This window comes from Paroedura picta, chromosome 8, assembly GCF_049243985.1.
Source record: "Paroedura picta isolate Pp20150507F chromosome 8, Ppicta_v3.0, whole genome shotgun sequence".
NCBI lineage: Eukaryota > Metazoa > Chordata > Lepidosauria > Squamata > Gekkonidae > Paroedura > Paroedura picta.
In genome coordinates, this window is record NC_135376.1 from 64,750,634 (window position 1) to 64,767,168 (window position 16,535).

Genomic DNA, 16,535 nt, shown 5'->3' on the forward strand with positions numbered 1-16,535 from the left:
GTAAAATCCAATTATATTTGCCATCTTGATCTTGATGTTGTGTAATCCTATAAATCAAGCTCTGTGTGGCTTCGGTTTAACCAGGGCACATATGGGTTCATGTGGACTCCTTCCTAATGTTAATTTTATAAAGTCAGCCTTCCTACTAGAATCCCACCATGTTTGAGAAAGTCAGACTAGCCTTCCCTAACATGCATCTAACCAGTCTGAATTTTCTGCAATGAGATGGAAAGATACATTGCTCTGCATGAAAGAATAGTCAGAATCCGCATGGTTGTTAACACTCTATATGTTTAGTAAAAGACTATTCTGGAGGTCTTTTGTGATCAACTCAATATTTGTAAGATTCCTTTGTCTTAGCTAATGACAATTTCAATTCTTCCCACTGTTTGATTTCTCTCCACCCAAGTTTGAAAGTCCACTGGCCCCTCTACTAAAGACTAACAATGGCAAGGGCAGACTCATACCCATAGACCACTTTAAAAGGAGAAAAGCCAATAGTCTGGGATACAGTGTTATTATATGCAAACTCAGCAAAGAGCAGCAATTCCACTCAATCATCTGGTTGAAAGATTATGAAACACTATAGATGTAGATATTGTTCCAGGTTATGATTTTAATGTTCTGTTCAGCCATTCATTTTGGGTTGGTAGCCTGAGCTCAATACTTGTTCCACCCACAAGAATTTCTTCCAAAATTTGGCCATGAACTGGGGGCTCTGGTAAGAGATTGTCTCTGTTGCCATCACACAATGGAATCAAATCTCTGCACAGTGGGTAATTCAGCCATTTGTTCCCAAGCTTTTTTGAACAATAAATTAAAAATCAGGTTTTAAAGATACTATTTAATATTTCAACTTTTTATAAACTGATTTACAAAGTACAAAGGTTTTAAATGTTCAAATAAAAAATCAACTATATAAAATGTCACAAACTGATAAATCCTATACATTTGTCATGTACAAAATATATACCTATAGATTTACAAATCTTACAATAAAAGTCAAATAGTGATAACACTGACATTTCTCAAAACATAGTTTTCACTCTAACAATTTCTTAATGTACCTTGGGATTAAAAGCTATCATAACAATACATTATGAGGTCTTCCACATATATCGCTTCTGAGTTCAATGCATTTGGGATCCCCCTTCCCCACTCCCTCCACAGCATCTTGTTGCATCCAAACATACTTTGCTTAACAGTTTTGGGGAATGTAAAACCTGGATGGCAGCTGTGTGGGTGGGAAAATTTGGGTATTTTGGACCAAATGGCAGCCAATTTCCCAAACTCCATTCTATGGTGACTATTTCCTTCTCCAGCCTCCAGATTTCTTTTTTTTTAAATCAGTATTACAATATCACTATAGAAATACACTATTATAACAGTAGGCATAGCAGGCTCCCAGCTTTCATTGCAAAAAGTCTCTAGGTCCCAGGAATTCAGAAAATCAGTTGGAGCATAATTGCCAAAGTATACTAATATCACAATTTTCTAATGCTATTAAAAAACAACCACAGAAGCTCTGTTGGCATAGAGGAAGAGAGTAGCCACATCAGAGGATTGGAAACATGGGGAAACCTGCCATGTGGAAGCCCTATTGCTGCTGTGCTTTATCTGCAGCTGCACCAGCAGCAGGGAAGTCACAAAACTCTGTCCCTGTGTGGAAGACATCATTATCATTGTTAAAAAACCTTCAATATGATCCCATTTTCATGTTATATATTTGACTTTTATAAGTAATCAGTGTTTTAAGAGTATATGTACTAGTTATTTTTTCTAATAAAACAACCTGTAGCTTTTAAAGATATATATATGATATATATATGAAATGAAAAGAGGACAGGAAGGCCTGGAGGATCATTGTCCATGGGGTCGCAATGGGTCGGACACGACTTCGCACATAACAACAAAATATGAAATGTAGAAGACGAAGAAAAGTTGGTTCTTATATGCCGCTTTTCTCTACCTGAAGGAGGCTCAAACGGCTTACAGTCGCCTTTCCCTTTCCTCTCCCCACAACAGACAACCTGTGAGGTGGGTGAGGCTGAGAGAGCCCTGTAATCACTGCTCAGTCAGAACAGTTTTATCAGTGCTGTGGCGAGTCCAAGGTCACCCAGCATGTGAGGGAGGGGGGGCACAGAATCAAACCTGGCATGCCAGATTAGATGTCTGCACTCCTTACCACTACACCAAACTGGCTCTTACATTGTAAATGTAAAGACCTGTGCATTATGGACAATGTAGGACATTTTACCTTGATGGAAAAAATACATTGTTTCCAAACAGGGGCTTTAACAATAAAAATAACCTTTTGTTTTAAGTCAAGTCAAACAACTTTCTTATCTTGTCAGAATGAATTAAAGTTTGCTATTTAATTCCACTGAACATGAAAAAACCTTAGCTACACATGATCAGAAACTCCTGATAAATCTTTGTTAGTCTTAAAGGTGCCACTGGACTCTGATTTTGTTTTGCTGTGCTGCTTCAGACTAACATGGCTAGCCACTTGAATCTATTCTGATAAAACAGTGAAGCTTGTGAATAAAAGATCTGATGAAGCTAAAAGAAATGATAAAGGCTAATTTTAAAGCCAGTAGTAATAGTATAAAAGTAAAGGCACGTGGTATAGCCTGATCTCGTTAATTTCAGAAGCTAAGCAGGACTGGGACTTCAATGGGAGACCACCAAGATAGACTCTTCAGAGGGAGGCAAATCAACCTGCTTCTTGTTTGCCTTGAAAGCCCCTTGCTGGGGTCACCATAAAGTCACTTGAAGCTTGACAGTAAATAGTAAGGCCTGTTATTGTTAATGTTTGTGCCCCATTCCACTGAGGCTGGTGGCATATAGTATCTGTGCATGGTGAGATATTGCAAGTAGGGATGAGCACTTTGGCACGGTTTGCTACAAGCACCGCCCCTCACCTCCGCAGTGCTGGCCGCCTTGGGCTTCGGTGATTGCCGAGGTGGCCGAACCACGACAAAGCACGCCAAAGCTGCTATTAAACAGCTGAAATAGTAAGCTGGGAATTCTCTACTTCCTAGCACGACCTACCAATCAATATGAGCAATGTAACTCCCTGCGACTTGTCTCCTGACATAATTCGCTTATGGGTCCTACAGCTAACATGTTTTGATATATGGGCCACCCCCATCTGTGTATCTTGCCTTATCACCTAAAAGGAAGTATCAAACTGAAATCAAGCCACCATTCAAAAGTGGCTGTCTTGTATTCTACCATTCTGTGGTGGTCAAATGGTGGTAGGAATGGGAAATGTCATTACTGCTCAATGCCTCTTATGAATGACCTGTACACTTAGCACATGAGCCCCTCCTATCGACCTTGTGAAATACAAATGAGAAAAACAGTATGTGAAACACAAACACTCATGCCCAGGATTTTATTTTTGCCTTTTAAAGACTGATTTAATAATATATTAAAAATTATTTCAGCAATGTCAAGGACATTTTATAGCATTCCTCAAACATGTACATTGTTTTAATATTCACCACTGTCAAGCAAGAAGCTCCAAGATAAATAAGTCTTTCCCTTTTTTATATGCCCATTTTTGTTGAACATCTGTAACATCAAAGAAGCATTTTCCCTTTTTTTCATATGGTAATAGGATCTTATACACTGTTTTGGGCTGTAATTCAGTGAGTACCAGAAGCACAGGTAGAATTCCCTACTGTTGGCTGAAGAACTGTTTGTACAATTGACTGTGGATGGTTGATACATGTGATCTTCTATAACATTGGTCCACTGAACATAGAGATGGAGTTTTTGTATGAGAGCTCTTAAGTTCAAAGATGGGCTGCAAAGACAGAAGTGAATGTCTGAAACACAACAAATGGAGACAAATGTTTCTGGCTATCAACTGCCATAAGGTTATTCTGAGAAAAAAAAATTAGACCTCATCCTATAACCTATACCCATAGGTTTTTGAGGAGCGCAGAGAAATCAGGCTATTGAAATCAAGAACTTCTTTGTTCTCTGATCTTCTATAAGCCCATAATATGGCCAAGATGCCCCTGAAATGAAAAAAAATATATATGTAGTTTTTAAAAGATGCTGTGATATTAAATGCAACTTGTAACAAACTACAACCACTACCAATAAACTTTGGGAAGTTCAAAATGAGTGCCAAAGGAGATAATTCACCTAAGGGTGAATCTACATGGAGCTTCTGGATAGGGCTGGATTAAGCCTATACTGGGGGGCTAGACTTTTGGAATTCTCAGAAAGGATATGGCTGCATTGGGATATGCTAACCCTTCTGAATACATATTTTAAAGTAACTTTTTAATTAAATGAAATATTGGGGGAAATTCATTTTTTTAAGGGACCAGGAAAATGTTTAGATAATAGTGTAACTGAACACACAAGCAGCTGCCTTATACTGAATCCAACCCCTGGTCCATCAAGGTCCATCACTGTCTATGCAGATTGGCAGCAGCTCTCCAAGGCCTCTGGTTTCTTCCACATTATCTCCTACATGATCCATTATCACTGGAGATGCTGAGGATTGGACCATCTACATGCCAATCAGATGCCCTTCCACCATGCCCAAATTTTCTAACTGGGGTTTATCCAACTGAATTTTATTGTGGTGTGTGGCCTTCGTTACCATCTGCAAATCTTTGCAGGCTAGGGAAATTCGACAGAAGGCTGTACTGGGAGTACAACTGATTTTATTTTGTGTTTGTTTGAAGGTGCTAGGAAAAGACAGAGTGGGTTTCCTTGAGTGATAATGGGGAATAAATAATCTTTGTCTCCTGTTTTCTTTAATGTCTTCTAATGACCGGTCCTCTTCCCTCTCTTTCTGCAGCAAGTATAACTATTGTTGGATCCAAGTTGTTTCAAACAAACACACAGCCTTAATGAAGATGCAGTTGCAAATTTTGTAGGACCATTTGACTGGGCTATCAATATGAAATGTCCTAACAGGATTGAATCCTTGAGTAATCTGTGCCTTTTAAAACTGCAATGTTCATTTATGTGACTGCATTATTTTTTCTGGAGTGCATTTAAAAAATGTGCTCGCAGTCTCTATATTTCCAACTTGATGCAGGAAACGTATTAGTTTGCACTCTGCTAGCATACTGAGGAAAAACTAAATCAATCTGCCTCTTTTATTTACATGCTTTATTCCTGAGAAATGTAATTGCGGGTTTTTTTATTAACTTTATGTTTTATGGCTCTAATATTTAAGAACAAGCCTATCTTTTATGTCATAGTAAGAAGGTTAATATACTTACAGGTTCTCCAGCAATACATCTTGGGCAAGGCTGGGCAGTAGTTGCTGTTTCATTATCCGGAAATATCTGATTAACAAGCACATACGCAAAATTCTCAAAAAATATAACCATTATTTGACATTTTTATTATGAAATATATTAACATCTTCTGCAAAAAGCATGGTTTTGGGTTGCATAAAACATACCATGGAATTTGGCTTTTCTTTCATAATCTGAGGACTAAACAAGTCTGTGGGCCTTTTCTGTTTCAAATCCTCCTCCATATCCCAGTAATCCATAGGACACTTCCTTGGTAGGTAGCAAGCAATTTCATGCGGAGAAGTCTCCCAACTTTTACAGATTCGTTTCTGTGGGGAAAAAATAAATAAAAGTTAAGTGTTTTTCAAGCATTTCTATGAAATATGTCTAGCTTGGGTTTGGGAGAACTTGAAAGGGCTGCTTTAGTTAGACCACGGTTTCCAACCATAGTATGCTATATACTGGATAATACCATGAAAGCCTCTCAATGGTACAAACCTCTGTTTTGGAAGAGCCCTCCCAGCCTGTGCCTGCTGTTTCTGACCGAAGAGGTAATAAAAAGGTTTTAATTCCCACCCACCTCATCTATCCTTATTTGGACAGCCTGATCCACACCCTCCCAAAATGGCCAATGGTGGGATTGGAGGGGGTGGGAAGGGGAGAAGCCCTGGTCGAGGCTCCTTTCAGAGCCAGTTTGGTGTAGTGGTTAGGAGTGTGGACTTCTAATCTGGCATGCCAGGTTCGATTCTGCACTCCCCCACATGCAGCCAGCTGGGTGACCTTGGCTCTGATCATGGCACTGATAAAACTGTTATGACCGGGCAGTGATATCAGGTCTCTCTCAACCTCACCCACCCCACAGGGTGTCTGTTGTGGGGAGAGGAAAGGGAAAGGCGACTGTAAGCCGTTTGAGCCTTCTTCGGGTAGAGAAAAGCGGCATATAAGAACCAACTTTTCTTCGTCTTCTACATTTCATATATATATCTTAAAAAGCTACAGGTTGTTTTATTAGAAAAAATAACTAGTACATATACTCGTAAAACACTGATTACTTATAAAAGTCAAATATATAACATGAAAATGGGGTCATATTGAAGGTTTTTTTAACATTTAATTATGAAATTTGTGTGGTACCATTCCAGAAGGCAGCACAAGGCCTCTTACAGTATACAAACAATACTAATAGAATACAATATAAAGCAAAACAATTTAGGGACATATAACAGCATAAAAATATCCATCACGCAGACCTCAGACCACAAGACAGTTAAAAAGATAAACCCCATATTATAAACCTGGGTAAAAATGAATGCTTTGGCCTGGCACCTAACAGACTGTATGGTGAGTACCAAATGAGGCTCAATGGGGAGGGGATTTCAACATTGAAAACACCCTCTTTCTAGTTGCTGCCTGCCTCGTATCTGAGGTGAAGGCCCAGAGAGCTGGGCTTGATGGGCAGATCTCAGTTAGCAGGCTGGATGTTATGAGGGAAGACGGTTCTTCAGCTCAGATAGTCATGGGATAAAACAAGGGTTTTGAAAAATTACTTTCATATAAATGCATACCACTACCTGATGTGCAAATGTGTCATACAAATCCATTGCCAGTTCCAAGTTCACAGATGGGTTCCATATCCTAATTTTAGGCAATGGTAAGAGATGTACATATGCTTCCCCAGACTCCTTGGAGGAAAAGTGAGATAAAAAGGTAGTAGTGGGCTAGCTAAGACCACTTTTCCCTATATATTTAATATTCTTCATATAGTAAGGGACAGAGACCCAAGTGCATCTTTCACAAACAGGTGGTTTTCTCTCAAGTTACATAGACTCTTAGGGTATTGGTGGCTACATTTAAAATTGTATAACCCCCTCCCATCCTTTTAGGTTAAAACCAAAGCAGATCAATACAAGGAGCCTCTCCAAGGAGAAAGGCTGAAACAAGAACACTAGAGCGAAGTACAAAATGTCTAAGGGAAGTGAAACAGAAACAAAATATGTATTATACTAAAAGTGTACAAAATGTAATAATAAAAAAAAACTGAGAAAGCTCTCTGAAGACAAGCTTCTTCCACAGGGAAAACATCCGTCTCCTTTGTTACTGCAGAATTTGTCCTTTATTAAAAGCTAAAGCATGCAAGCACAAGTAGCACAACTAGCAAGACGCAGGAGATGAAGGATAAAAAGAAAAACCGATTTACTCTCATGCATTAGAAGAAAATTTGCTTATCAAAACCAAAATCAGACTATTGCTTAGGGTCTGAAGTACTTCTTAGTGCAAGAGATAGAAATTCACAGAAGCTGGCTAAGATACTAATATAAACAGAACCTGCCAAGGTTTCTACAGAGAATTCCAAAATTATTCTGAAATATAATGGCATTCGAAACATCTCATGGATTGCAACAACAGACCGGTACAGAATTCTGATTATGGATATTGCCATTAACATCAGTCTAGCATATCTACAGCAAGGCCCAACGGGTTCAGTTAGCTTTCCATCTTTTTTTACTGCATTTCATCAAAATAGCAAACAAGCTTGAAAGTCCACATAGAATCATAGAATAATAGAGTTGGAAGGGATCTCATGGTTCATCTAGTCCAACCCCCTGCACTATATAGGACATTCACAACCCTATCGCTCATCCACTGTAACCTGCCATTCCCTTGAACCTTCACAGAATCAGACTCTTGATCAAATGGCTATCCAGTCTCTGTTTAAAAATTTCCAAAGATGGAAAACCCACCACCTCCCCAGGAAGCCTGTTCCACTGAGAAACCGCTCTGTCAGGAACTTTTCGGATGTTTAGACGGAATTTCTTTTGAATTAATTTCATCCCATTGGTTCTGGTCCGTCGCTCCAGGGCAAGAGAGAACAAATCTGCTCCATCCTCTATATGGCAGCCTTTTAAATACCTGAAGATGGTTATCAGATCCCCTTCTCAGTCATCTCCTCCCCAGGTTAAACAGACCAAGCTCCCCCAATCTTTCCTCATACATACATTTCCTCCAAACCCCTCCTCTGTGCCCCAGTGTTCTCCAGTTTGTCTACATCCCTCTTCAACTGTGGTGCCCAAAACTGAACATAGTACTCCAAGTGAGGCCGAACCGGAGCAGAGTAAAATGGTACCACCACCTCCCACGATCTGTACGATACTCCATTTGATACAGCCCAAAATCCCATTTGCCTTTTTACCTGCCAAGTCACACTGTTGACTCATGTTCAATGTATGGTCTACTAAGACTCCTAGATCCTTTTCGTACATGCTACTACCAAGACTAGTCTCCCCCATCCTATATTGGTGCATTTGGTTTTTCCTACCTAAATGCAAAACTTTACATTTATCATATGTCAGGCAAAGCACTGGATATGGGGACAAGTACTCTGCAGAAATGCTTGGAAGAGCATTTCAGCTGTTTAGAAATGTTGAACACATTAATCCAATGATCAAGACCTAGATGCTGTTTTCATTTTTACAATCTGATAAATCAAAACATTTATTTTTCTGCATAAGTACATATAGGAGAGTTCATAATGGAAAATCAAAGGGTCTTAGAGTGTTTATATTGTTCTTGGAGTGTTATGCACAAGTGATCTTCTGGCTACACAAAATATATGGACTACACATACAGGAGATCCTAGTCAATGGAACTAGCTGGGTGCGCCTTACGAACTAAGAATTTATTTATAACTATCCTAAGACCTATTAAATCAAGCAAGCTCAATTTTCTAGACATTTTTCCAGATTAATTTAGATTTTAGTTCTAATTTGTGTTCTTAAATTTCTATTGTTAAACCATTAATCATTTTTAGCAATTTATTTTTCTTCTGTGTTATGTAGTAAGGTGTACAAAGTAATTGTTGTATCCTACTTTGGTGTGAACAGGTATATTTTGTATTTTATTTCTACTGCTCTGGCGTAATTCCATAATAAGCTTACTACTAGAAGAGATACCTATTTATCAACAACTGCTGGTTTATTTATTTATAGTTCAATCTGTAGCCCACCACTCCCACACAGTGGCCCATGGCAGGTGACAATAACTCATCATAAAACCCCATAAAGAATCACAGAACCCCCATAAAAACCCATTAAGACCCAACCCAAGTGACAAAACTCCCATCCCCAGTTCAATAAAAAAATTACTTCTGGAGGGCAAGCACAAAGGCAGCCTGATGATCTGAATAGCTTAGGGTGGGGCCCAGATCTCACTTGTCCTGGCTTCAACCAAACACCTGGTGGAAGAGCTCCATTTGCAGGCCTTGCAGAGCTGTGAAAGCTCTGTCAGGGCCCTCAGCTCTCCCACCAGAGAGGGAAGGGTCAAGGCCAGGCCTACATCCCTCAGGCCGGGGATTTCCAACAGATTCACACCCAGAGCAAAGCACCCTGCAGGGTTGGTGGCATAAAGAAGTAGACAGTCTCACAGGAGCTCCCCTAGGGAACAGGAGAACGAGAGTTGGGTCTGATCCAGGACACCACAAGAACTGGTCCTGCTCACCAGCAGGGCCATCCCATAGTCACTGCTAGTGCCCATGGCATTCCTGTGTGCAATGAGCTTGGCTTCTAGTTAAAATCCTAAATTCTGGTTAAAAATGTATTCATCCTAAAGCCACCTCCTTCCTTCAGTGAGAGGGTAAATATTGTTTTTGACCTGAACCACAGGCCTGGAGGAACAACTCTGTTTAGCAGGCTCTGAGGAACTGGCCTAGATTAAGGCCAATTGGAATTGGGGAACACTCTGCCACCAGCCTTTCTGGTTGTCTGCACTGACGAAATGCCATTAGGTAAAGGGAATATGGATAGTTCTGAGTGGGTGGTGGACAGGCTCACAAGCAGGCAGGGGGAAGGATGCACAAACAGGAAGAAGCCAGGTAGGAGGGGAAGAAAAGGAGACCTGGCCTCTGGATATCTTCTGCCCTTCCCCCCCTCCCCCAACATGGAATGGCACTGTTGAGCAACGGTAACAGGAAATGTAATGTTTTCATAAGTTCAGGAAGTATGCTCTGCAATAAACCACCTGCCAACTCATATGGGAGTCCCTTTGACTATCAGGCGGCGACTATCAAGGAAGACGCTACTCCTCTTGGCAGTGAAAATGGCTGCAGCCTTTATTGTTACCTCCCCTCAACGGAGGGTTGGCACCCCATGACCAGATAAGGGAACCTGAATACCACCAGCCATCCAGCTGCTCAAAATGCGTGCCTCTGTGGCACTCGGGGCCCAGCCAGGAGGGCAGGTCACGCTGCGTGACAGGGGATTCACATAGGGAAGCAGGGGATCAACGGGCGTCCGCCTCCATTGGCCTCCCCAGCTGCCTGGCCACAGGCCCCTAGCCTCCCAGCGGGGTAGGCCGTGCCTTTCAAGGGCCGGCCTCAGTAAGGAGACCCCCTTTGATCCCAGAAATTACATTTTTTAATCTCCTTGCATATGTAGGTATCTCTGCCAAATGACGACACACTTCACACATCTGATGCAGATTCTAGTACATGGAACTTTATGCTCTGATAATCTGTGAGCTGTTCATGTGCCACTCTTTTTCATTTCCTTAAGTGCTATTTTGTGAGATCCCTTGTTCACCAATCACTCTCCAAACCTTTGTTTTTCTTATCTAGGAACTGGAAGGCAAGGACAGGGGCTGGCAGCATCACCTCAAGGCCACCTCATTTTGAATTTCACATAATGCTTTATTTAGCAGTGCACACTGTGAGATGCACTGAGGTTCAAGGCCAAAAGTGACTGTTAATCCTTTCCTTCTGCTGACTTCAATATTTCTGGAAGTCTTCTGAATGTGATTTTTCCCCTCCCCAGTTCAATTCCCCCCCCCAGGGGGCGGGGTTGCTTACTTTTGCACAGAATATACTGTTTGACCTGAGGGACAAGCTGGACTAGGTAGCCCACACTCACATGCCCACACAACACCATTACCATGTAGCTGGGAACACTTTCCTAGCTGAGAGTATTGCTGGGATAAAAATTAAAGGAGACACCAATTACCAACTCTGATCTCAAAAGCTGCAGATAAGACCAATCACCCCTTAAGGGTGATATTAAAGCACACTCTACTGAATATAAAGCATTACAGAAGATGGCCTTTAGACACACTGAAAATGAGGATGGCATTAGCTTGCATTATTCCGATCAGCATAGCCAACAAATCCAATCCTCTGTAGAAATGCTATTAGTGTCACCTCAAAAAAAAAAGGGGGGAGAGGTGTGGGTGGGGGGAGGCTTTGTGTAAAGTCCCTAAAGGAAAAACAGCAACTAATGTCATTAATGTGTTAACAGCCTCTGGTCACTTAACAGAGTGGTTTTAATAGGCTCTAGAGGGGAAACATGTCCAGTCTTTTCAGCCAAAGGGAAGGTTAGAGCTGTGTGTGGGTTTTGAAGATAGTGGGTTAAATTCCCGCAGGATTTGCCTGCCTTGTTGTATATTTGCAAATGTCCTTTTAATAAAGCAAATGATGGCTAACTACAATTAAGTACCAAAGGTGGTTCTTTTAACAAGCACATGCCATTGCACTGATAGGTTTAATTACACTATAAAGCTCACTGGAAAACACCTCAGGAAAAAAAAGATATAGGGGCATCAAGCTTAGAAAAAATTAGTGTATAACAAATCACTGGTGATTTCAACTTCTCATCAGGAGTAGGCTTCTGCATTTAAATTCCAAATTATTTTCTCTTAGAAATAGGGATTGCTCACAAAAAAATTAAAAAGCTCTTTCAATGAAAAGCCTTCCCCTTCCACATAAATAAAAGTACTTGCCTGTGAAATCGGAAGACTGTGCTCAGTAATGTTGAGAAATTAACACTAGAGGGCTAAGCTTAAATCTTGTATGTGATAACAGTTCTCAAAGGAAGAAAACATCCGCATTTTACAGACTAACATGCACCTTACAAAATACACTGTTAATTACTACAGATTTTTGCAGAAGGTTATATGATGCGAGTCTGCAACAGGTAGTTTGTGATCTATTGAAAACTCTTTGGCTACTGCAGCGTAGCTCATTAGCCTCTGGAAGGCCCAGAACAAAATGACAAAAAGATCTGCTCTATTCTTTTTCCAAATATGTTTATTTCACAGAAGTTTTATCTTCCCTAATTAGCTTCATTTCTGGGGGTCTTCCTGGTCCATGTTCTGTGATATGAACAGAATAAAACTTGGTACCATGACAGGGACACAAGTAGCCTGAGATATTTCCCCATTACTCAGAACTAGTTTTCATTGAAAGAAAATTTTTTTACGTTATCAGGGCAACTGTAATCAGCCCATTGACTTCAAGAAACTTCAAAGGGTACAAATGTGGGCCTAAGACACTTGCCCTGGTGGAGAATTCCCCTCCCGCTTCCTTGCCAAATCCAGTGTTACTCCCAGATATACTTCTACTGGCAGGCCAGATGACTGGCAGACACAGGTGCATTTTCTGCACCTGTACTTGTAAGGAAAGTTCTTTTAAGGGATTTTTTTTTAAGATTTCAGATTTTTCTACAGCTTTGGAGATTACCCAGGTCTGCAGAAAAATATATTTTGAATAAGTGTGGCCCCAATCTGCAAATTTAGGTATCCGCACATAGGGACAGCACTTGAGAGAGAGATATACAGATAAGGAGAAACAGATACATAAAGATATCATAGAGGGCCTCAATGTAGGTTGCAGGCTTAGTGTCCAGCAGATTATTAAATGGTAAGATGGCAAGAAGGCTATCCTTTAGGATAGGTCACAACTCACTATCCATTTTCCAGGTACCTTTTTCTACCTACAAGCAAGGGAGAACAACACCCCTGCAGTTAAAATACTTCAAGGTTCCCAGGCAGAAGCAGATGATGTGCAAGTGCTCCTAGAATTGGGGATTTCTTCCCTGTAATGGGAAATCTTTCCGATACACACAATCCGTACCTAGTCCTTCAACCTTAGGACTCAGAGTATTGTATGAGCAGCTTTCCCCTCTAAATTTATAACAGGGAAATGGTTTCTGACATTTATCATGCTATATCTTTCTCCATTCTTCTGTCCATGACAACTTGTGAAATTTCCATGCCTTGCCAGAGTCTACCTTCTTGTAGGGGTGGTAAGGGGTCTGAAGAATGGGGAGTGCTCCAAGGAAGGTGGTGGTGTTACCCAAATTGGATCCCTCAAAGGGAATTGTAGGGAATCATGAATACAACAAGACGCTAGGTAACGCAAGATCTTTTCTACCAATTTTTGCAGAGTCCATTCCCTAGAAGAAACCCTTCTTAAATGAAGATGACAATTAAGCTTACATTCAATGGGATTTATTTTGGGAAAATATTGGGGTACATTCAAAACAAACACAAGCAAAAATACACTATGTTTGACAGAGGGAAAAGATTAGAGAAACACTGCACCTCTCTTGTGTCCAAGAAGCAAAGACATGGGGTTGTCAACATCAGGGGTGGAAAGAATGCAAGGTGTGGAGGGATCCATACACTTTCAGGCGTGTGCAGGAGTTGGTATGTTTGAAATTCCCAGGCTGGCCCAGTGACTTCCCACTAGAAGGTACACGATTGATGATTGGTTATGAGTTATGTATGAAGCTGATAGGGTGGTTGGCCTATGAGGTCACTGGAGTGGGAGGTATAGAGTAAGCTCATAACCTGGAACAACACCTTGGCTAGGTGTAATGTGTTGCTAATGGCCCTGTGTTGTTTAATCAGGAAGGACTCTGGGGGGAGTACAGTGGGAGACATGTAGGGGTAAGAGATGCTGCTAGGTAGAAATTGCACTGGACAAGAGACAAAAGAAGTTAGTACCATTCCTATTGATAGTCTAATAGTTTTTGGCTGGGAAGAAGTGATTTCCATAATGTACGCATTTAGCTGAGTCACATTTAGCTGAGCAAGAAGATAAGATTCTAGACCTGTTCAGACTAGATGGAAATCTGGCCTGGCTACCTAGGTTTATTGAGGGGTCTTACTGACTCCATAGTCAGTCTCTGCCAGGCTGGTTTCTGCATGTACCAACCTGCTCAGAGTCCAGTCATGGGCTTCCATGCGTGAAGGTGTCTGTCTGAGGCACCCTTCCATTATAGGTTAACAGTGTAGAATGGTATGAAGCTTAGAAAGGGCAGTAAAAACATTTGTCAGGGATATTTTACTCTAGAAACCTTGGCAGTGGCATACAAGGCTGGAGTTTATGCATCAGGGACTCCCCCCCCCCAGTTCTACATTTTTACACCACACAGTGCAATGCTATGTAGAACTATTCCAACCTAAAATCATTTACTGCAGTGGTCTTAGGGTGGAGTAACTGCATGGATTGCACTATTGCATAAACCTGAAGTAAAAGTTGAGGGTAGCACTTTAGTACTCATGCCTGTATCATGTTTGATTTGCAAATGGATGTATCACAGACCTTTCAAACAGCTTTATCAGGGCTAAACTTATCTGTGAGCTGGAATGGATAGATTGAAACTTCCAACATATAATTTGACTCCCCAAATAGCTCATATCTAGAGATCTGTGTTGTTTCTACCAGGGCTTAAAGCAGGTTGAGAGGGTCATTTCCATTTGGGCAAATGCTGTTGCAGGAAACGTTAACCCTTCTTCTCCCACTGCAATTATATATACCCTATGCAGGATATTTTTTAAAGAGAAAAGCACAGTCACAGAGCTTCAGTCACAGAAATCCAGCATTATGAACTGAGGAAGTGAAAACCCAGGAAGTGTTAATACTCGTAGATAGGCTTTCTTAACCAGGGTTTTGTGAAACTCTGGGGTTTCTTGATGACCCTTAAAGGGTTTCCTGAAGGGCTGGAGTTAATTTTTAATATATATTTTTAAATGTGTTAAAACCTTTATCAGCTGATGTGACTATATATGGTCATGTTGACCCCCTCCCAAAATGGCCAGTGATGGGTCTGGAAAGGGTGGGAAGGAGAGGGGCCTGGGTGAGCATGTACATAGCTATGCTTCCCAATCATATTCTACATGATGGCACCACTTCTGGGATTTCTCAAAGCCTGAAGAATGTTTCAGGTGTTTCTGAATGGTAAAAAAAATGAGAAAGGCTGCTCTAAGATGAGACTCCTACAGTTATGATGGGTTTAGGACCACACTGTCCAGCACAGACCTAGACTGTCTTGCACTTAAGGGATGGCCGTAGCTAGTTAATTTCATTTTCTGGGCCCACCTCCAAGGCAAGTCATTGTAATTCTCAGCTTTAGGACTCCCATAATGGGAGAACAAGCTTTCCTTTTGCCCTCAAAGTTATTGTAGCGCCTGAGAAAGGGATCTCTGGGGCTAAAGACATCCAGCCACTATGCCCTGAGAGCTTTTGAAAACCTGGATTTCCCTGTATCTGCTTCTGGATAAAGATGGGAGGGGGACAGATTCCTCTCTCTCTCTGCTAGCTCTTCACTGGTCCACACTAGCTATTAATGCTTTCAACTGATCATTTACAATCAAGCTTAACTTTAGTCGGTATGTTTCAAAAATGCTGTACTTGCAGTTTGAGAAACAATTTTATAAATGCCGGCACCGTTTTGCTGTGTGGGAATAAGCAAAGATATTTCGGCGCAGACTCAGCCAGTTACATCAGAGGAGACTCGGGGAAGAACTATTTTGCATCTTGCAATAAATAATAATAATAACTCATAAATATCACAGGGAAAAGGTTAAGAACGTCGTCTTGCAAGCTTGCTAACCTGATTCTTAAAGAGTCGGTGTACCACTCAAGTCAGTGGAGCGTTTTCACGTTTATTTTTGGTTAGTTTGTTATTTGCAGGATACAAGCTAGAAAACACTCAACTCATCCCTGGGCCGTGTTTTGCTTACGTTTGTCCAAAGCCAGCCTAGCAGCACAACCTTGTGCAAAATGCCGTTCGACTCCAGCATTCATTCTGTTCATTGCCCGCAAACAAGGGCGAAAAAGAAAATCAACTCGGGGCGTTAGCTTCAGCAACCTTTACGGAGCATGCTCGGGACAATTCGCGTCAGCTTGGGCAGCCGCTCTGGCGCACACCCTCCTCTCCCCTCGGTACCTTAGGCCATTTTTCCCCTGTGGAGGACTTACGCGCTCCGGCTCGGGGATACAGAACTCCCCCCTCCTCCGCCGCCGTGCCACCGCCAAACTCATGGCTCGGACTAGCAGTCCCCAGACACTCCGCTACTCCGCATCCGCGCACCGCCCGCTGCTTTTGGGGCGGTGCACAAATCGCTCCGCCCCTTCCGTTCAGCATCCAATCCCACTAAAGTAGCGGCACCAAGGTACCGCGCGCTCTTGACCAAGGCGGGCCATGGGAA

General features: G+C 41.5%; 1 protein-coding gene across 4 annotated transcripts; it reads right to left on the minus strand.

Moving 5' to 3' along the window:
- Nucleotides 1–852: 852 nt before the first annotated feature.
- Nucleotides 853–16,446, minus strand: C8H10orf143 (chromosome 8 C10orf143 homolog). 4 transcript variants are annotated; one of them, XM_077350133.1, is made up of 4 exons: nt 16,068–16,246; nt 5,444–5,605; nt 5,259–5,324; nt 853–3,814 (listed from the first exon to the last, which is right to left on the minus strand). In XM_077350133.1, the coding sequence occupies exons 1-4, from the start codon at nt 16,125–16,127 to the stop codon at nt 3,686–3,688; spliced, it is 417 nt and encodes a 138-aa protein (XP_077206248.1). In that variant the 5' UTR covers nt 16,128–16,246; the 3' UTR covers nt 853–3,685. The 4 variants fall into 4 exon arrangements, with proteins under 4 accessions (XP_077206248.1, XP_077206247.1, XP_077206249.1 ...); XM_077350132.1 differs by lacking the exon at nt 16,068–16,246 and adding an exon at nt 16,306–16,446 and having other exon boundaries at nt 855–3,814; XM_077350134.1 differs by lacking the exon at nt 16,068–16,246 and adding an exon at nt 16,306–16,446 and having other exon boundaries at nt 855–3,836.
- Between the last annotated feature and the right edge of the window lie 89 nt (nt 16,447–16,535).

Excerpts from the sequence above, each read along its gene's own strand:
- C8H10orf143 (XM_077350132.1), bottom strand. The coding sequence starts at position 16,368 with ATGAGTTTGGCGGTGGCACGGCGGCGGAGGAGGGGGGAGTTCTGTATC. Across the intron at positions 5,325-5,443 it reads AAGAAAAGCCAAATTCCATG|ATATTTCCGGATAATGAAAC; the intron begins GTATGTTTTATG and ends CTTGTTAATCAG. Across the intron at positions 3,815-5,258 it reads GATGTATTGCTGGAGAACCT|CCCATCTTTGAACTTAAGAG; the intron begins GTAAGTATATTA and ends CTGTCTTTGCAG.